Genomic DNA, 23,510 nt, shown 5'->3' with positions numbered 1-23,510 from the left:
TGTGTGCCTTTAGAACCGCAACTTGGACTAAGGCTGGGAGCATTTTAGAACTGAGACTTGGACTAAGGCTGGGAGCATTTAGAATTGAGACTTCTACTAAGGCTGGGAGCATTTAGAACTTAAACAGGGACTAAGGCTAGGTACGTTTAGAACTGAGACTTGGACTAAGGCTGGGTGCGTTTAGAATCAAGATTCGGACTTGGGCTGGGAGCATTTAGAACTAAGACTTGGACCAAGGTTGGGAGCATTTAGAACAGTGACTTGTACTTTGGTTAGATGCATTTAGAACCACGACTTGGACTAAGGCTGGAAGCATTTAGGACCAAGACTTGGACTAAGGCTGGGTGCCTTTAGAACTGCGACTTGGACTTGGGCTGGGAGCATTTAGAACTTAGACTTGGACTAAGGTTGGGAGCATTTAGAACAGTGACTTGTACTTTGGTTAGATGCATTTAGAACCACGACTTGGACTAAGGCTGGGAGCATTTAGGAACCAAGACTTGGACTAAGGCTGGGTGCATTTGGAACTAAGACTTGAACTAAGGCTGGGAGCATTTAGAACCAAGACTTGGACCAAGGCTGGGAGCATTTAGAACCAAGACTTGGACCAAGGCTGGGAGCATTTAGAACCAAGACTTGGACCAGTGCTGTGAGCATTTATAACCAAGACTTGGACCAAGGCTGGGAGCATTCATAACCAAATCATGGACTAAATATGGGAGCATTTAGAATTTCCCCTTGCTGAAGTAAATAAAGCTTCACTTTATATCAAATTAATGAATTGACTCTCAGGTATATTACTATACAATCCCATTCACCAAATCCCACTATAATGTAGTCTTCTGGCCCGAATACCAAACATGTCTACTCAGAAACTAAATTTAATTCAACCTCTTGGCATGTGAATTCATCCCTTATCCTTACCTAGAAGCCATAATCATGCAACTACTACAAATTCTATGTTCCCCAGACACCAACTTTGTTATCAATAAATCTTCTTGTTTTTCTGGGTAAATTTAATGAAATTACTGCCACCTACAGCAGTAGGCCATGTCTCTGTGTACAGATGGTTTGAATGATTTAGACATGGTAAGAGCTGCAGCTGTAATACAACACAGCACAATGCCAAGCTAGTTCCTGCAGAAATTATTCATAATTAAGTTTGGAACTACACAGAAACTTAAAACAAGAAATATATTTCATCATATTTTCAGATTCTCTTTCGACAATAAAAGCCTTGGAAAACCTTAAGTATGACCTGTTAATATCTCAGATCTTATGGAAACATTATTAGCTGATAACAATCTAAAAAAAAGGATTCTATACTACTTGCTGCATAATCGAATAAGCATTAAGGGTAATGAAGGGTCATATAAAGCAGCCATAGCTGTCCAGCAGTCACCAGTTTTCGAATAGAGGACTCCATGTACCAAAATATGATATAAATCAGCATCGTCTTTATAATTAGCAAAATATGTGGCATGAACTCTTCAAACAAGTTTCAGAACATCCAAATAGCATTGTAAAGTTGCATCTCTCATTAAGATCAAATCACAGAGATGTGCAAATCATGTACAAGAAATGCATTCACAACTAATGTATACCTCCTTATGGGTGAATGTGCCAATCATGTGCAAGAAATGCATTTACAACTAATGTATACCTCCTTAAGGGTGAACCTTGACCATACAGTATACCCTGCCAGTGGAACATATTCTTGTTAAGTGTATTGACTTCCACACTTTGAGAGACAAGTATTTTTATGTGAATTTAAGAAGGAACTCTATGTAGTACCCCAGAGAAAATCTTGGATGTTTTGAGGACATAAGGTTTATATTAAAAGATGCAACCTTATACTTTAAGGAATTACATTTTTTGACAGAATTTTAATACCATTACCTTTAATTTTTACATTTATTTAGAAGGATTTATCTTCCTAAAGTTTCTAGCAAATCCTTATATGAAACTTTTAAAATTTGACATTTAATTGGCATAATAGTGATGTCCTACTAGCCTCTAATACATACAGATATATTAACTGTCTGGTTTCAATATATGCAAGGGGGTCCCAGGAGGCATAGTGGTCTTATGTGCTTGCCTTTTCTGATCACAACCATTTCATCTCTGTCTGTGGGGGTTCGAGTCTGAGGCTCAACCAATGTGGGTATGTGAGAAGGTGCCAGTAGCTTCCTGTAGGTCAGTGGTTCTCACAGGGTCCCCCCCCGTTATACTAGCCACCATATACAACCTATCTTGCTTTGAAAAATGGCATTAAACCCCATAACAACAACAACATTTGCAGCGGCAAGATATTGCCCACTTAGGACAGGTGGCTGCTCCGGCTTCAATAATTTCAGAAGATCTTTGAGCTGAAAACATGAAAATTAAGTTGGAAACACTTTTTGTACAATTGATTTCATGGGTCAGGGTACATGGATAAAACGACAGAGATCCATTCTATTGTGTAAGTATTACAATTATCTTTCACAATGTTGGGACTTGTGACCAAACAAAAACTTCAACTGAAAACTCTACAAAGATTTTCAAATGACCTTGACCTTGCCTAAGGGACTTTGGAAGGGTGAATAAACAAGATCAGTTTCCTGATTATACAGTCCACGTATGACAGCTATCCCTATCAGAGTTTGGGACTCAGTGATAAACTTGAACCATAAACAATGGTGACTGGCAATCACAGGAGTAAGTGATACCTAGCTCTTGACTATCTATATCTTCTGTAGTAGCTGAGAATGTACCACTTGCTTTCTTGTGCTATCAGGCAACAGAATCAAATAATGTGGCATGAACAACCTCTTTCAAATTTAACTAGAGTGTAATTAATGAATTTAAGACTCACCTCAACAAAGCTTTAAGTGATCTGCAGTAGCCATTGTCAACGTTAATTATCATGCATAAAATAAGTTCAGCCTGACTTGGTCTTGACAACTTAGAAGTTTTATCTTGTGCAATTTTTTCTGACATTTTAATGCTGAATGACCATTAAACCAATCACCAACATACCCACCTACCGACCATAAAAGAAATAAAACAATAAGAAAGTGCACTCTTTCTATGATTTAAATAAGGTGACACAAACTAGAGATTGATGTTGTTTTTTGCATGATTTCTATTAAAATCATTCTTAAAATTGGCCAAAGTTATCATCATTGTCTAAGGATAGTGTAACCTTGGACTGACTGACAGTTGAACAATCCTAGTTCATTCATATGGGGGCCAAGTAGTCTCGTCTCACCTATCCTCATGTTGGTTTAAATCTCAGTCATGGCCAACATGTGAGAAAGCTTGCCATTAGCTTGCTGTGGGTTCTTCCTGGGGTTTTCCCCGGGTTCTTCCTCTACCAGATATACTGGGGGCCATGTATAGCCTTTTATGTGGTGAGAAAAGGTATTAGGCCTATAACAACAACAATTCATTCATCAGTAATTGCCTTGACTGACCACTATAGACCACCTCACATGAAAAGCATGCAGTCCACCTGTTGAGTGTAAACTATCACACTGTATAGTTAATATGTTAAGTTTACTAGTAAATAAACATGTTTATTCCTACTTCCAGCTAATATGGTCTAAAACCCTGAGTAGGTTCATATATATATATATATATATATGAAATTGTAGATCAAAGTGACCTTCATAACAGTACAGTACTAACAGAGATGCATACAATTATCAAGTTTCATGATTGGAACATACACATCACCCAATAAATGAACTCTACACAGAATTTCAACAATGTCACTAAGTGATAAAATATAGGTAATACATCAGTAAATTCATGACTCCAGGTGTAACAGTATTATACAGGGCATGACAACTTATGTGGGTACATGTTATCTGAAAAATTAACAAAACTAGTTAAAATGTGGTTCAATCAAAGTGATTTTTGGTTGCAGGGGAATGGCAAATGTGATCGACGCATACAAATTAGTTTGATGATTCTGGCATGAACAGCTCTTGAGACTAAACACAAATCAATGAAGCATAAAATATGGATTATAGTGACCTACTTTTATAATGAAGATGTAGAACTTGTCAAGATGCATCCCTTCACCAAGTTTAATGACTACAGTTGAAAGATTATTTTTTATAGTGTGCAAAAAGCCTGAGCTACATGCAAAAACTTTTGAGACTGAAACTAATGTACAAATTTAAACCTCTCCCAAGGGGGTACATGAAGCTATAAAACCCACCCTAAACTGCTGCCTAGGACCCCTGAAGAAATTAGTGAATGAGGTTCAGTGAGGCTGTACATGTGTAAATGTTAATATTTGTCAGATACCGACACTGATATGGCAAGTGGAGGAGGTGTACAACAGAACTCCTCAACTTTACTGATGTAGCTACATGAATATACTTGCACCTACAACTATTTGGAAAAAATTACAAGATTTTAAAAATCAGTGTTTTATTTTATGAAAACATTTTAAACATAATTTACTGCTTTGTCTGATTAGAAATTGTTTAGTTTCTTAGATTGACAATGCCCTTTTCCAGCAAAGAACTCAGTACCCAGAGCTTGTAAATTTATCTCGAGGACGTCAAATAGCTGCAACAGGGTCTTGTCAACCCAAATCCACTAAAACACACATCTATTCATATAAAGAAATATTTAACAAAACAATCACAACACATGATTAATCATAAATTTCACATGCACAAAAGTGGACAGCATGATGAAATACAAAAAATGTCGTTATCAAGATGCAGCATTGAGGAAAACTACAAGATTAGCAAATTATTACCTTTTTGAGATTTTTATAAAAAGTTACATACTGTATGTACTAGCTTATAAAATGAGTCCAGCTGCAAACTACACAGACCCAAATCTGCCTCTGGGTAATACACCAGCAGCTCTGGGTTTGTGCAGTTTGTTCGAAGTAATCAGTAGAACAAACGACAGACCCAGATCAGCAGGTGCATTATGTTACAACAGATCAGGATCTTTGTTGCTTGCAGTTTGACTCAACTTATAAGAGAGTAAATACGGTACTCACTGAAATTATCAAAGATTGAAAATTAACAAGAGGAAGATCACAAACATTGATTACAATATTTCAAATAATACTGACAATTTGTTCATTGGCCATTTACACACACTAAATATATTATACATACTGCATATAGAAGATGCAAGACTGTCTATGGACTGATGAGAAACATTACACACTGTTCAGAACATTAGGTTCATGCCAACAAGGTATATTTATTGATATAATCACCACTTTTAGTACATTTACAAGCAAAATACTGTAGCATTCAATCCAAAATTGAGGATGAAGAAATATCATAAGACACGTTATGCAAAAGAAGTCTTACATTTTCTTGATATTACGTATGGCAACTTGAACATCTTGTAAACTGGCATGATCTCCAAACTCCTTCTCATGGTACTGGAAAATTATACCTTGATTGCCTGGTCCAATCACAAATAAACCTGCAAATAGAAATCCTTGTTTTTTTATTAACAAACAAAAAGTATTTTGAAGGAACTGATGCTCTACAGACCAAAAAGAATTTCAAGGAATCCAAGACCATTTCTTCTTTTAAACTGCTGAATATCTAAACCATCTCTGATATTCTTGAAAAACAAAATTTTGTAACTATTTTGTATTTTTTATGCTTGACTTAACATGTTCACAATATACCAGTAAGTGTTGGACAAAATTCTTTATCATGACCTTTGACCTTGAACCTGATATCATGGATATAAGGTCATTGAACTTGTCTCAGATATTGCCAAGATGCACCTACATGCAAAGTTTGGTTAAATCTTTAATTAACACTTCTTGGAGGGAAAAATCAAAGTCATTAAAGTGGTCAATGCTTACTTTCCAGTACAGTTTAAAAACTAAGTCTAGATCACTAACTATACAACAAGTGTCAGAATACGATCTGAGTCTATAGTCAAAACTCACCTGTTTATGTACATGTACATGTCACTGTGTTCATAAACCCAAAAAAGTACAAGAGATAAACAATGACCTTTAAGTTGACCCCAAAGTTAATTAGGTCTGGTTTTCAATCTCCTTCAGAAAAAGGGGGGAAATGGTGATGTTCAGATATGAACATTTATATTCAGAACTAATTAAATATTACAAGAAGTGATATCAGCATCATTTATATATAATGCAAGAAGTATTTTTTTTTTTTAAATCTCGATTTATAAAATTGTGGGAAGTCACACTGGCATTATTATCATTTAGGACGAATTACATATATAGTTAGAACTATACAAGTGAGAAAAAAGTAACATTCTGTAGAGACGACTAGTGATACCAGGATTTTCATGACGGTCAACATTTCAGCCATATTGTATTTCAGATTGGCATCGTTTTCATTTAGCACCAGCCAGAAATGATAAAAAGTCTTTATGTAAAAAGCCCATAGAACTGTGGCCATCCATTTAGGAGTAGCAGCAATAAAAAGATTTGGCAGCAACACTGGAGATCTTATCAGCACAGCTCTCCCTTGTTATAACACAGTAGTCAGGGTCCATTAATGCTGAGCACATTATTTACCAAACTGTGATACACAGAGAACTACAGTATGCACAGAACCAAAATCTGTTATAGAGTGGTGATTTTGAAAAGAAATGAAGGTATAAGACTAAGTTTCACCTTATTTTCTTTCAACCCTCATTGTTACACAATGGTATGATTTTGGTCATGGGGTCAATAGTAGTACTATGTTATATCCAGAATTGCAATATATCAAGGAACATTATACTAGGGGAGAGCTGTACCATTAAATTTAGTACAGTTCATACCAATAGATATTTTAGAGAAAATAAAATGAAGATATGACCATGAAGGCACCTTTTTCATTTTTCTGGAGTAGCAATAACAAAACTTTCAATATGGTACCATCTTCTTTTAGGATCAACCAGACATCATAGTGAAAACCCCATGTCAATATCATCATTTGTTCAGGATAAGCAGTGATAGGATTTTCAAGATGGCCACTGTGGCTGCCATATTAGATGTTGAAGGGCCTCCTGAACATGCACCATTTTCATTTTCAACCAACTAGACATCACAAGAAGTTCAGGAGGAGTAGAGATAACAAGAATAAAAAGATGGATTCAATGGTGGCCAAAAAATGGATGTGTAAGAGGTAGCATTTTTATTTAGGACTAACAAAATGTCATAAGAAATCTCTCAGTGAAAACCCCATGAACATCAATTTCTGAAGTAATAGCAATAACAGGAGTTTCAAGCTTGCCACTGTGGTGATCATACTGGTTGTCTGACAGGAAACCTTGTTATTTGAAAGTAACTACACATCATTAGAAGTCTTTGAAAATCCCAAGTCAGTAAGACCATTATAAGCAGACCTAAAACAGCTATAGATGGTAAAATTACAGCCTGAATTAGGTCTTTTTCATGCACAGACTTATGCCAAATTTGTTTCATTTCATGAAGTCTATCACATGTTATTATGTGGAAATGAAGTTTGCATGACATGAGGTGATGGATGACTGGATATGAGTAACACTACTCATCTCCTCCATATATATCTGATGAGGGCATACAAATACTGGCTACAACTAAGGAGCACAATTTTTGTAAAATGCTTTAATCATAAGTTCATTTATTTTTATGGTTATTAATTTTGGGTTACTGCAAAAAATTACAAATCTATGGACTGGGGAAGTATGCCCAAGTGTATTCCTTGAGAGATCAAAGCTCATTAGACCTTTAAATTTGTGGACTGGGGAAGTATGCCCTACTGTATTCACTGAGAGATCATAGCTCATTAGACCTTTAAATTTGTGGACTGAAGAGTATGCCCTACTGTATTCCCTGAGAGATCAAAGCTCATTAGACTTTTAAATTTGTGGACTGGGGAAGTATGCCTTACTGTATTCACTGAGAGATCATAGCTCATTAGACCTTTAAATTTGTGGACTGAAGAGTATGCCCTACTGTATTCCCTGAGAGATCATAGCTCATTAGACTTTTAAATTTGTGGACTGGGGAAGTATGCCTACGGTATTCCCTGAGAGATCATAGCTCATTAGACCTTTAAATTTGTGGACTGGGGAAGTATGCCCTACTGTATTCTCCAAAAGATCCTAGTTTATTAGACCTTAAAATCTGTGGAACAGATTTATTTAGTAAGTTCCAATTACAGTGCTCAAAATATTAAGATCAATTAGAATAATAGCTGTACAGAATTACTGTGAATTCGTGTAATGACTATTTGGATTCATAGCTATCATGGGATTACTGTGAATTCATTTAAAGACATTCTGGAATTATATCATAGTGATTCTTATGTATTGTTGATATATCAACACCTTACTGACCATACCTATAAAACTTATTTGAATTACTCGATATTTTTTGGAATCAATAGAACATTTAGGGCTTTAGGATTTCATTCACCATATGCAAGTTATTTTTAATTCCTTCACTAAGTATTTTTAGGAAAATAAACTATATTTTAAATTATACAAAACTTGTTGGTTTTGCTTTTTCTTGTTACTTAATATAAGACCACACAGTCATAACATAAGGAACACTTAAATAATGGGCATTTCTTGTCAGGTCCAATGATACAGATTTGTTTGATTAGGTTCTTTGTAAGAGAAGTTTTGAAGTAGGAAAATTAAAATTAGTTGTTGTTGAAAGTATAGTTTATTCTTTTTCATTATGGCCTAAGCCAAACATATTTTGTTCCAAATCTCCGACATACTGATACACCACCAAACAATCTAGCTAAAACACTCTCATGTAATGTTTACAGTACAGACCCTGAGGCAATTGTTCAATTATAGGGATTTAGTAAGTCCAGGAAATAAAGTTTTTGACCTCTTTTGTGCTGTGGTTTGTGGTTATAATTGCTTAAGCAAACAGCAAAATATAATGATCAAACAAATGTATGGGATAATTACTGGCATATATCCAATATTATATGTTAAGTTAGCAAATATTCATTTAAGCTCATTTGTCAGTCATGTCTGGCAAATATGGGTGTTTTAAAATCTCAGGACCATACCTCCTAAAAGCCTGCCCTCTCCGACAAGATCTACAGGTATTTGTTTCTGAAAGACACGATATCCATTTTTCAACACACCAAACCTCAGAAGACTGAACAAGGAAGCCCAACGTTCCACAGGACCATAAAATTTTTTCTGAAAGAAAACAAAGGGACTAATTTACATCATACTTAATACAAGAACAATCTTATATCTTTAATTATTTGGTGATAAGCCTGTGCTTGGAGACAAATCAAGCCCTACTCTTATAAATGTCTGCTAAATTTTTATTTAAGAAAGCAATGTCTGTTGATAAGCCTACCCTTAATTTCATCAAATCTGCATCATGTGACAGACAGACAAACCTAGAAACTCAGAGAGTTTATATTTGTCTTTTGCTACTTTGAGGGCTGATTAACTTAAAATGTAACAACTATTTATTGAACTTGTCTCGCCTGTCAACAATGCCATAATGAATGTTACATGACTTTCTATAGTTTAAATAGATACATGTCCATATGCCACAAATGTCCTCCATCAAAAAGAGGCATATAAACTTAAAGTTCAAGTCAAACTGCTGGAAAGTTTAATCAGAAAATATGACCTAAGTCTTCTTAATGTAAAGCAACATACCAAACATTATTTTAATTGATTTAGTATTTCAAAAGTTATTGATGAGCAAAGTTCTAAGTCATGGGCAATAACTCTATGATTACCATACTGGAGAACAGGGAGTATCAAATTTGATCTAGGTCTTCTTATTGTAAAGCCTCATATCCAATTTGATTTAAAGCATTAAATTCTTCAAAAATTACTGAATGGAGATAAAGCTGAAACAGGGTCCATAATGCCATACAATTCTGCCAGAAAATGGATCAGAAATATTGATCTAGGTGTTCGTAATGTGAAGTCTAACACCAAGTTTGATTTCAATGCATCAAGTCCTTCAAAGGTTACAAAGTGAAAACAAAAAATTGTGATGGATATGATGCAACAGTATGGCTGGACATGAGTTACACTACATGCCTGTTCCATAGATATTGCAGGAAAGTCATGGCCTGCATACTGAGCCAAAGATTTAAGCATAAAATGTGACCTTGTTCTCCAGGTCAAAAGGTTGAGCACTGTGTAACAGAATGAACTTTCTCAGCTTCATAAAATGTTTCATCTCATGTATGAAAAAAATGTGTGTGTGGAGCAATCAATTGGTTATCATAATTGTAAATCAGGAAGATGGAGGAATGATTATGTAGTATAAAAACAAATAATGGGAAGTAATTCTTCTAACCCCCACTCCCCTATATGAATTCATAATAGTGAGTGTTTGTCTCAAATTATATTCAAAATATGTTCTAATAGGATGAACAAGAGACTCTTGTTTATCCTTAAACAACAGTCTCTTGAAAAGACTGATGCTCTACTGGGCAAAACGAATTTCCAGGGTTTCAAGAGAAGACCACATCTTTTATTTAACCCTAACCCTAATCTTTAAAATTTCTGATATTCTTCAACAGGAACAAGGTCTTCAAACTAGCTGCTGTGGGGAACATACTGGATGTCAGATTGGCATTTAGGGCAAAGCAGACTTCATCGAAGTCTTTTGTTCAAAACCCATGTCATAATGATCACTCATTCTGGGAGAAGAGTGATTACAAGATTTTCAAGACAGCCATAATGGCACCCATATTATGCGCATGACTGGCACCATTTTTATTCAAGAACAACTAGGTCTCATAAAAAGTCTATCTGTGAAAACCCCATGTTGATATACCATCCATCTGGTAGAAAACACTATTTTCAAGACAGTCACCCCTGACTATCTTGAGGATTAGTCATTTTCATTTAGGACCAAGTAGACACCATAATAATTCTTCCAACGAAAATCTCATTTCAAAATGACTTTCTCTTTAAGAGGACTAGCTAAAACAAGATTTTAAGACGGCCTTATACTGGACACAAATCAGCAGCTTGTATATTATGGTCAACAAAACATTATAAGTCTTTTAGTTAAAACCCCTTGATGATGTCACCATACAGTCAGTAGAAGCAGTATTAACAAGATTTTCAAGCTGACTACTGACCTACTAGACCATGGGATGAATGTGTAAAGTTTCATGGCAATCCTTGAAATAGTTTAGGAGGAGTAGTGGTAACAAACTTGTGCTAATGGATGGACAGATATCGGACGACAAACAGATGATGGACAAAAGACTATCCCATAAGCTCGCCTCGTCTGTATAAAAAATAAATATAAGTCTGTAGTTCAACAGACTGCTCTAAATTTAGTTAGCCATCAGTTCTTGAAATACTTATTGTAGACTGGGATATAATGCACAAATGCAAAATCCAGAGATTCAGATTAGTGCAGAAAATTCTGACAACTGCTGGAAAAGAACACAGACCCATGAAAGGTAAATTTCTTTCAGTGAACAATCTCCATCAAACGTGTGCTGCACACCATAACAGTATGTCGTATAGCTGATTTCACCAGCAATTTTGTTCTAACACCGCTCAACATGTGATTTAACTTTCACTGTCATGGCAGGCTTGGTGACATCTATTTTTCTTCTGATATTAATTCATATTTTTTCCCAAGATGTCACTTTGAAATTTTAAAAATGTCAGTGCACATGTACTTTATTATTACACCAATTTCAATGTAGTCAGATCCATAGCTGATGAAAACAAACGTCAAGAGGTTCAATTTATTCTACTGTGAGGACTACATGAGGAAGTGGAATAAAGTGGCAGAATTTATTGCACCATGAGTAGTAGAAGGGGGGGGGAACAAAGAACATGAAATTACTGTACAGAGGTACATAGAAACAATCATCAAAATAGCAGTGATTGCATGCTTCTTATATCTGACACAAATTTTCCATGACTGGGACCTTGACCCCAAGATCAAAGAGCCAAATGGGCATGTCACAGAATGAACTGTGTCAGCTTCATAATGATTCATCCAAAGTACAAACAAATTCCATCAAGGGTTTAGAAAATACAAACAAAATGAAAAAATCTCAACCAAAACCTTATCTCAAATTTTATATGACCGTAATGTTGATCCCAAGATTAAAGGTGCAAATGAATTAACTGCACAATGAATTATTCTAGCTTCATAATGGTTTATTCCAAGCATGAACACAATTCATAATAGGGTTTAGAAAATGAAAAAGAATAAATGCAAATGAAGAAACTTTAACTAAAACATTAACAAATATTCTACAACCATATCTGTTATTCAAAAGTCAGAGAGACATGCAAGCATAGCATAGAATAAACTATTTAAACTTCATAATGATCCATGCCATGTATGATGTGAATCGATCTGGAGGTTTAGGAAATATATGTAAATGAAAAACTTGAACAAAAATCTTTAATTTGGTTAATATTTATTGACGCTACTTCTGATTTTACCTATCACAAAAGAGATACATATGTCTATTATTTGTTAATGTATGAGAGATATAGCTGCCAAAATTTTAGTCATCTACTGGGTACCCACCGATCCTAATGATCGGTTATCCAGGTACCTGATCCAAGGGAAATTGTATTAAATGTGAACCTGAACTGCTTTGTTGTAAGTTCATTTATGCTGATCCCCTGAGAGGTAAGAGTGTAAATATTACTAATTATAAATAATATAAGTAGCAAAAATGCATTATCTGAGCATGTAAAGAGTGATCTATATATTGCATGCCATAATTACACTAACTGTATGAAAAAGGTACAAATCAGCTAAATCCATGTTGATTAGAACAAGAATACAAACACAAAACAAACTGATAAATTATTTATATACAATACTCACTTTAATTGGTCTACATGACTTTAACTTTGGCTGAATAGTCGTAAACTCAAATCCACAAATTCTGCAATGAGCATGATGTGCTCAGTCTGAATGCAGTATTACATCACCCTCACATTTTTTCCAAATTTGGTTAATGCTACTGATTTCTCCTTTTCCTGATCCAGCATGTTCTTAAGTTTAACAAAATCCCTCTCCTCAAACATTTTTCGGTCATATAGCATCCATGAGTTATATCAATAAAGCCTGTTTTGCTTAACATTTGGTGCCATTTTTTTTAAATATAGACTGGTTCACTATGTAAGTGTGTATCAAAATATAATGAATCTGTGACACATGGTTTCAAATTAAAGAAAACGGTTTTCTTGGAAATGTGTCATATACAGTTACTATAAATGGAAATAAAGAAAGTAGATACAAGTCTACAGTGGATAAATGCACAACAGCCAACAGTCACGTGACATGAGCTTCAAACTGTATGCATTATTCTGTGTCCATTCACTACTGATACTGCCTGATATAGTTGTTAATCTGAGCTCAGACACATGCTTTTTTATATGACCTAATTGGGTACAAGATGTCTCATTTGACTATCCAGGTTATTATCAATCAGCAGTTACCCAAGTATCCATTGGTAGTCGTAATGAAGGACAATAATAATCCGAATCTGTCCATGAAGACACATAGGCAACAGATGCAAAACATTTATATCAGTTAATTTACAATTTCTGCAATTAAGTTATACTGTAGTATTGCTCATTTTCATGTTGAACCAATTTCTAATTTTCATGGACATTGCTGTTGCCCTGAATCACAAATTTAAAGACCCAATGAAAAATTAGCCACATCAAATGTTTAGATTGCTTGCTAACTGCACTGAGCCTGAGGTAGCTGATCATATGTTTGGTTCACATTTGGAATGATGACATTATCCACAATAATGTGAATCTAAATTGAATTTGACCACTCTGAAACCACCATGTTAATGCCATGGTTGTCAGAAGGTAAATGATGATGCAACCTTATGGACAGCATTTCAAGGAAGAATCATTCACATGTACTAAATGCTCAAAGTTGTTGGCTGTGTCAGCTCCTTTGATGTTGAGTGAAAGTGATTTAACTTGACAGGTATTTGATTTGTGCTCATGCAGGTTATAGTATTGTTTTAATCACAGAAGCAACCATACCTTTTTCTACTCATAGATTTGGTCTTTTGAATTTCTTACTTTGGGCATTTGTTGTGGTTCATTTATTAAATTAAATACCAACAAATATGCAAACTTTGAAGGGCAAAAACAAAGAAATTGTGACCAATGAAAATAAATGATACTAAATTTATTGGTAGAGTGACCAACTCCTGATAAAGAGTTACAAAAAAAGAAACTTCTGAAAAACCAAATGCATATATAAATGTAAACTTACATCTAAATCTAAAAATACATCTCCTTTGAAGAAAGATTTAAAGTCACTGACACCCAGAGTCTCGTGAACAACTGCAAGCAGTCGGACTCCATGAGTGTCCATTTCATCCTTGAGAAGAGACAAATCTTGGGCCTCCTGTAATAATAAAAATTCTTTGAATCAACTTTAGAAATATGGATTTTAAAAAACAGACCTGTTTTATCTTATTAAAAGCACAGGCTATATATTATAAATAAAGATAAGACTTAACACCATTTAACATCATCTGCAAAGTGGCATAAAGTATCTTGGCAGTTGAATGTCATAAGACCTGAAACTCCAGTAATACTAGAGAAATTATAAATAAAACAGGGGGCCCCGAGTGGTCGAGTGGTCTAAAGCGCTCACCGTTCCGGATCACTGCCATCTCACCTCTGTCTGCGTGGGTTCAAGTCCAAGGCTCGGCCAGCATGGGTACGTGGGAAAGCCTGCCAGTAGCTTCTCGTGGGTTGGTGGTTCTTCCCTGGGTTTTCCAGGGTTCTTCCTCCACCAGTTATACTGGCCGCCATGTATAGCCTATCTTGTGCTGAAAAATGGCGTCAAATCCTAAAACAACAACAACAAATAAAACAAGATTTTTTCATTTTCTTGCTCTCCAAGTTGGTAAGATATTTTAAATAATCATGTCGAACATCTCATTATTCATGTTCAAATACAAAGTGCCCAAAAAGTAAACACCTGGTTTTGTCATGTGATCTAGCAATCTTGCATTTAAATGATTATTATGATTACTATTCACATTAATCATATTTCTGGTTTTGTTCATCTCAAGGCATAAGCAGTTGGATGCAATTTCAATACACTTGCTTACAATAAAAGAGAATTCCCTAATTTTGGTGGGATTAGGAGAAAACATCATCAGGTGAGCAAACAATAGTCCCATGAAGGGGTTTATGCTCTAATGGCTCAAAAGAATTTCCAGGAATTCTAGAAAAGACCATTTCTTCTTTTCAACTGCTGAGTACTGAAACCATCTCTGATATTCTTGACAAACTCCAATATACAAAACTGAGTAACAGAACTAGTTTCTTACGTTTGAATTAATATGCTCATAAGATAAATGTATGAACATGCAAAGTTTGTGAAATCTGTATTTATAACAAAAAAAATTAAAAAAAAGAATGATGTTGCAGAAGTAGTATCATTCAAGGGATTTTTCAATGTATATATCCATAAAATGGGTTAAATTAGAAAAATCTATTACCATATTATCCCGCATATATCCTGCAGACGCAGATAATCCGCACCCTCATATAGCCTGCGGGTTTTGGGGTTTTGTGTAAAAAATTGTTGGCATAACCCGCACCTTTGTATAACCTGCAACCATAGATTGATGAACTTTTTCGTGTATGTTCACATTGTCTACCATTACTGTTTTTAGAAGGACCAAATTCGTCAATGCTCACACGTGGATGACGAACGATACTACAACTACTACATTTTCACTCACCCGCCCAACATGCAAATTTGTATTTATGCTATCAAGTCAGTCGGCCCCGGTCAATATTCATCCCTCTGCATCAGTTCAAGTTAGTCACCCTGCCTCCACTATATTCCGACTGGCAGCAGGCAGATTTGAATTTTGAAGCCAGGTACTTGTGAGCCGGATATGCAATGGTGTGAGGTCCTGAGGCTGAATGCCACAATTGTCAATTTCGAATGTAGCTCGCATGACGTCAATTAACTACCGATATTCAGGCTCGGTACACAGTGCTTGTGCGCATAGGCTGTCTATAGGAGCTGTGCCTCAACTACAGGCTAAATAAACGCAGACATTTCTAAATAATCTTGTATTCTTTAATTTTTAGATTCGAGTTTAAATAATTTCTTTCTGTTTAATTTAAAAAATGCCGAAATGAAAGTCTTACACAGCCGACTTCAAGCTAACTGCCATTGCGTATGCTGAAGTGCATGGCAATAGAGCCACAGGCAGAAAATTTGATATTGATGAGAGTGTAATCCGAGGTGCATTGGGTATATAAATTTATGAAGAGGAACCAATTGTCAGTCAGAACACGAACAACCATCGGCCAACGTCTACCCGAGAATTGGGAGAAGAAGATAGATGATTTTCGTGAATTTGTCGCCAGGGAAATATATTGAAATATTATTACGTGTAAAAAATTTGTGATATAGCCCGCACCCTTATCTAACCTGCACCCCACCCCCCGCGGGCTTTGTAAAATCTGGTATAACCCGCGGGATATATGCGGGAAAATACGGTAATAATTTTTGTGTTATCACGCTTACTAAACCAGTACAGTTAAAAACCTAAGTGAAGACCAATGACCTTAAAATCAATATCAAATTTCTGACTATCAACTTGTTCTGTGAAATGCAACAAGATACAAAGGCTGGTCATTCTTCATTTGAACAGATGTACAATTCACTCTGATCATAAGCTCAGTGAAGTACAAAATTGCAAGCAATGACCTTTGATTTGATCCCAAGGTCAATTAGGATTGCTTCTCAAAACTCCTTTACAATGGTGAAGATGTGTTGGTGGTCTGAAAAACACCCTTTTCATTCAGAACCACTTGAATAATGCAAAAAGTTTTTTTAATGAAAACCCTGTGGCAGTACCACCATTCATGCATGACAAGTTGTGATAAAAAGATTTTTGAGATTGCTATGTTGGAGGGCATACAGGCACCATTTTGATTAACACGAGCTACATATTGCAGTACATGGTGCAATAGTCTTTCATTGAAAACCCAATGTTGATATGGCAGTCATTGCAGTATAAAGATTTTAAAGAAGCCATTTTGGAGGTTGTATCAGCATCATTTTAATACAGAAAACATTATATAATGCAAAAAAGAAATAGTTTTTGAAACAAAAAGCAAAGAGGGTAAGACCGTTTGTTCTGGAGAAGTAGCTTTTACAAGATTTGTCATCATACAAAGCCTTTTAGTGAAAACCCACACTGATACAAGCATCCATTCAAGAAGGAACAGCAATACAAACACTTAAAAATGGTCATTATGGTAGTCGCATTGGATACCTGAAAGACACCATTTTCTGTTTGTGTTCCTAACAGTTGTTCACTAGACATCATAAAGAGTCTTTCTATGAAAAAACCCATGAAACTATTTTGGGCCCTAGGTATTATGGGCACTTCTGGGCAAGTAGATTTTAAATATGCATAGTCATTTACCACAAGATGTCTGAAAAAATTATTTTGTAGCCCTGTTTAGTCATCTCCTTTTTTAAAGGTGTTAAAAGTTTTCTTTTTGTAGTAACAATGGTCTTTTAGAATGGATCAGCATCACTGGTGCAAAACTCAAATGCCTCTGTGCCAAGATACATTCTTTTAAATCATGTCAAAATTCAGTGAAGCATGTAAAAAAAAAAGAAATTAGAAAGTTTTTGTTTTTCTATTCTATCATTAGCAACAGCAGCCATGTCTGACAGTTGATCAGCATCATTTGCAAAAGAGCTGATGCCAAAATGGTTTGGTCAAATTCAGCTTTATTCTGTTCAACAGTTTGTGATATGTCCTATAAACGTTTTCCTAACTTTATTAACAGTGGCCGTATCTAATGGATTGGCATCATCTGAACAAATCTGGAAAGACTTCATACCTGGATCTTTCTGTCAAATGTGGTCAAATTCTGCTGAGCAGTTTTTGAAAAGAAGTTATTTTAAGGTTTTTCTATATTTAGCATGATTGGCCCTATTGAACAGTAGATGCATGATGCAAGCAAAATTGAAAAGCCTTCATACCAGGAAACTTTCTGTCAAATTTTCTTTAAGAGTTATCAATGCATGTTTGGTTTTTATTAAAATTGTTTAAAAGATTATCTACTTTTGTAATAATGACTATTGGACAGCTGATTAACATCATGTATGCTAAATTTAAAGGCCTTCATGAACTGAGACTTTCAAATTGTATAATTATCTCTAGGAATCTTTACAAGAAGTCATTTTAAGTTTGCTTTTTAATTCTATTTTTAGCAACAGTGGTAATATTTTCTGTTTTCTGTCAAATGTATTACAATTTTGAAAATGTAGTTATGAAAAAAAATGAATTTCAGTAACAGTGGCCATATTTAAAGGATGATTGGTATCATCTGCAAAAACATGAAAGGCCTTCATGCTTGAATGCTTTCCATCAAATTATATAAAATTCTGTCATGTTTTCAATAAGTCATTTAATGTTTATTGGTGGCCATATTTGATGATTAATCAGCATCATTTCATATAAAACTTAAAAATATTTAAGTCATCACATTTGGTCAAATTCTGTGGAGTGATTTGTCCATTTTTGGCAACAATGATCATATCTTATGGTCAATCAGATTCATATGAATACATTTAAAAGACTTTTCTCCAGGAATCTGTCAAATTTGGTCAAATTAACCGCATGGTTTTTGAAGGCATTTATTCTTCTACTTTTAGTCAAGGAAGTCATATTTAACTGTGTACAAAACTGGTGTTTTCTGGCAAGAAGCTAAAAACAACAATTGTTGTCAAAAAATGCACACCTGACAATACCATAAGCCACTTGGCATTACGGCCAGGTGAACTTAAAACTTCAAACTCACCTCTCTGCACAGTGATCATCCTGGCCGACGTACTGCCATAATAACAACACCTGAATTCTGCCACAGATCTCCTGCCTAGGAAAATAAAGATGTATAATCAGTTTGATTTTCATCCATGTGAATGAATAAAATTAGCGTAAATGTAAGACCCAATTTTGAACAATTAAGTTTAAATTTAATACATCTCCATAAAATTACAATAATAATAAAAAATCTTTAAAAAATGAGCTATGAAATGGGTTTTGGTTTGGGGGGATGTCTTGTAGCAGTGAAAAACATTTAAGGTTGTATAATGCCTAGAAGTTAGACTGAAGTGCCTTGCCTAAGGATGCCATGATAGATGATCCAGGCCAATTTGATGGTGGGAATTTGCCTGTACCCTTTATGGTCAAAAGTCCAATACCTTAACCACTGATCCATGCTTGTGTGGCCTTGACACTAAGGTCAAAAAGGGAAAGCAAGCATGTTGCAGAATGAATTGTCTTAGCGTCGTTGTGATATATCCAAGCTATGAACAAAATCCATCCAAGAGTTTAGGAATCAGAAATGAAGATAACAAAATGTAACCCTAACCATAACACAAATTTCTGTGAGTATGACCTTGATCCTAAGATCAAAAGGTTGAGTGTGCATGTTACGAAATGAATTCATTGGTTCATCATGATGCATCCTAAGTATGAACAAAGTCCTTCAATGGGTTCAGGAAATAAAAGTAAATGAAAGAACTTGAACCAAAACCTTAAACCAAATTTAATATGACTGTGACATTGACCCCTAAGTAAAATGGTCAAGTGTGCATGTCACCTGATGAACAGTCTTAGCTTCATGATAATTAATGCCACGTATGATGAGAATCTATCGAGGGAATTAGAACAAATATTAGCAAATAAAACAACCAAAATCCTAACACAAATTTTCTCCGACTGAGACTTTGACCCAAATACAAAAGGAGCAAAGAAAACATGTCACAGAATGGTTTTGGTTTCATAACAATCCATGCCAAATAACAGTGCTCCAACAAAAATCTTTTCAGACAAAGGCCCAGGCCAAGTGACTTGTAAAAAATCACTAGCCCTTACTCAAATTCCACTGGCCTCAACTCCACTTCCTTGCACTTGAAAGGACCCTAATTTATTACTATTGTTCTGACAAAACATTCCAACTGCTGGACTATAAATTTTAAAATGTTTGATAGAGTGAACTCTAAGTTTGAACTGCAAAGAAACTATTACACCTGCATTCTTTAGAATTAAAAAGTACTCAAACTTCCTTACAGAAAAATTCTTGCGTGATGAATCTATTGTCTGAAGTGTGGCATTTGCCAGGTAGTCAAGGGTGGCTAATTGTGGCTTTGTTGCAAACCAAGGTAAGTTGCACAATAAGACTGCTCCAGCTGCAACTCCTACTGCACCAGTAAACAGGCGAGAAAATCTGAACATAGTGACCCTCTAATTATGTGACATTCCACTATGATTTACAATCTGGAATAAAATATAAAAGATTATACGATAATATTTCATCCTAATGCAATTTAATAACATTCAATTTTGTTCTGTAAAATACAGTTAAAATTGCTGATGACATTCAGAATGAAAAGCACTAAAATTTCCTTACAGTAGAATTCCTTAATATTTAAAATTCCTTAAAATTCCAAGTTCTGGATGCTGTGAAAGTACAAAGTACTATTAATTTCCTCATATTTAAACTCCAGCTGAAAACAATACTGCTAATTAACTTGTCTTAAAACTCTGACTGAAAATGGAATTTAGCCTTGGGGCTAATGAACTTTCAAGTAAAACCCTCCGTGTAAATGTTTTTCAAGAGAAGGTAGATTAATCTTGAAAGTAAAATTACTTTACAAAACAAACAGTTGTTTTAGTTTTTATCAATTAACTATCTACTGACCTTAAATAATACCTCAACTAATACCTTAAATATACATGCTTACAGCATCAGGTAAACGTAACTTGAAAGAATTTTTATGTTTCTCAGTAACACCAGGACCAAATTTTATCCTCTCTCTCTCTCTCTCTCTCTCTCTCTCTCTCTCTCTCTAAATTTACTTTTATAAGACATTACAGTACCATAGATTAAGCAAAGCAAATTGTACCACAGATACTGCACACTTAACCATGCTGGTAATCAGGATTTAACAAACATGTTAGATCAAAAGAACTTATCACAAGACAATTTGACAATGAGATAATACTGGTAAACCGACTAATCCTTAGAGTATCTCTTTTTGGAATAAATTATACAGTAACGAAATATATATCATATTTATTGCAACTGACAGCACATTACAGGCAATCAAAGTACACATCATGTGACCCTTTTATCCCTCACCGATCCAGGTGATGTAGTTAATACGCTCTGGCAATCTTACTTCAGCACTGCCAGGGCGAGCAGACTTTTTGTTAAAGATTGACACTAATACAGTTCTAATGCTAAATGTTTTGCAAATCCATGATGGTTGAGCTTTGAGATGTTGGTCATTTAATTTTAAAACATAAGACTTAAGTGGACCTTACATAGCTCAGCTAGCATTTACAAATGTTGACCATTTCATAAAGCAGGCTTCTGTTACATTTACAAAACATAATCCTATGTAAACTATCTTCCAATCTTCATATAATTTTGCATTTATCTATTTTTCCTGGTACAAAATCTTTCCAAAAACCATGGCACAATTATGTTCAACAGATCTCATTCATAATCAAACTCATCCAAAATCTTGACAACTTGAATATATTTACCATGTTTTATCAAGATCAGACAAGAAATACATCATCTAGGAAATAAACAAGCTCAGCCAATCAGATGCAAGATTACCACACAAATGTGAGAAACCTCACTTATTACAGAACATGGTGAAGACTGTGATGACTGAAGCTTATTTACCACTTGTGAGCAAACTTCAATTGAAGTTCAGTCTTCAAGGTAGTAACAAACTCTGAAAATCAGATGCATAGTTCTGGTTTATAATCAAGGGTTTTCCAAACAGCTGTATTTGCAAGAAGCAAAAAATAACTTGCTGTTAACTCAACATGTAAGACATTTGACACAGTACCCATAATTATAATTGTCACTTGTAACTGTACGTATGTGACATTGTTAAGATATAAGCATATTTACTAAATTTGATCAAAATCCTATCAAAAGTACAAACTCTAGAGCAGTAATTAGCTCAGCTAATCAGATACATAGGTCTCCCTGGTAATTAAAATTTACTGATTTACTGATAAATTAAAAAAACAATAAAATGCTATTTTTAATCTTATTTCCCTTTTGTGTGTAATACCCACCACCCCTATCCCCACTTTCAGTGCACTCGAGAGTCACTCATCAGGTACATACCTCTCAGTGCAGGGAACATAATGAAAATGGAAGATCTAAGATAAACTTAAGAATATTTTTTTCTTCAGGAAATGGTATACTTTCTATCCCATGCATTGCTATTATTACAGATTCAATTGGATTATAAGTATTCATCCACATTGCTCTGTATTTTATAATACAAAGAAATTGGATTCTCACACATGCCTTGTTGATAATCTACAGACAGCAACAAACACAGCCAAAGAATAAAGAAAATGAGGAAACAGAAATCCTGCACTACCTGTGAAAAGACAGTTCTTCCTGAAATGCCATGTCTGTAGGATGCACTCTTACTGATATGTAAATCTAATGCAGAACACAAAATTCTAAGGATAAAAGAGCAGTGAAAATTGAAACTAAAAACATGTCCACACGTTAGATACCCATGTTGATATGATGCAATTAAAGGGCAAAATTTCAAGCCAGGCAAGGGCAGTAACTCCAAAATTTCTGCCAGACAAAGTAACAAGTCTAGAGCCTGCACATTAATCCCATGATAAAAGCATTGCTGCAAAACAAGTGACTTTGACAAAAGGTCAAAGGTTAAGCAAATATGTCAATGAACAAACTGTCTTAGTATTGTTATGATTCATTCAAAAATCTATCAAAGGATTTAGAAATATAAATAAGCAAATAAAAAACTTGAACCAAAACCTTAATAACAAATTTCTGTGACTGACAATGACCTAGAGATCAAAGTGTCATGAGTGTGTGTTGCAGAATGAATTGTCTCAGCTTTTAGCTTCATGATGTTTTATATCTAGTATGAAAATCTGTCAAGAGGTTTAGGAAATACAAGCAATGACAAAACTTTTACCAAAACATGAACAAAAATTTCTATGGCTGAAACAAGACTGTGAGGTCCAAGGAGCAAGTATACATGTTACCAAATGAATTGTATTGGTGTTTTAAGGATTCATGCCAAATATGAAGAAACTCCATCAAGAGCTTTAGAAAATATAATCAAATGAATAAAAAAACCATAACCATAATCTTAATACAAATTTTCTAAGACTGTGACCTTGACACGAACATCAAAGAGGCCAGTGTGCATGTCAACAAATTAATTATTTTAGCTTCATACTGATTCATTTCTGTATCATATTAAGAAAATCAGTCACTGGGTTTAGGAAATAAAAACAAATGAAAAGCCAAAACCAATCAGCCATGACCCCAAGGTACAAAGTGCAAAGGAGCATGTCATAGCATCTGTTGTAAAAGCTTCATAATGATTTATGCAAAGTTTGATGAGAATTTACAAAGAGGATTAGGAAAATCATGCAAATAAAATATTTTAACCAATGCCATAACAAACT

The 23,510-nt window shown here is 34.8% G+C and overlaps 1 protein-coding gene across 2 annotated transcripts in view; it reads right to left on the bottom strand.

The window, feature by feature from the left end:
- Positions 1-4,408: 4,408 nt before the first annotated feature.
- Positions 4,409-23,510, bottom strand: part of LOC149803511 (peroxiredoxin-like 2A) — a 30,830-nt gene continuing 11,728 nt past the window's right edge. For both annotated transcript variants that reach the window (XM_089953257.1, XM_089953256.1), the window contains exons 2-6: positions 20,091-20,297; positions 18,817-18,891; positions 14,231-14,365; positions 9,021-9,156; positions 4,409-5,454 (exon numbers count right to left, since the gene is read on the bottom strand). In XM_089953257.1, coding sequence (XP_089809383.1) covers positions 5,333-5,454; positions 9,021-9,156; positions 14,231-14,365; positions 18,817-18,891; positions 20,091-20,255 — 633 coding nt within the window. In that variant the 5' untranslated portion in view covers positions 20,256-20,297 and the 3' untranslated portion in view covers positions 4,409-5,332. The remainder of the gene's footprint in view (positions 5,455-9,020; positions 9,157-14,230; positions 14,366-18,816; positions 18,892-20,090; positions 20,298-23,510) is intronic.

The sequence above is a fragment of the Sinohyriopsis cumingii genome, chromosome 3 (assembly GCF_028554795.1).
Source record: "Sinohyriopsis cumingii isolate HCF-2022 chromosome 3, ASM2855479v2, whole genome shotgun sequence".
Taxonomy (NCBI): domain Eukaryota; kingdom Metazoa; phylum Mollusca; class Bivalvia; order Unionida; family Unionidae; genus Sinohyriopsis; species Sinohyriopsis cumingii.
This window is presented reverse-complemented; position numbering and strand designations above follow the sequence as displayed.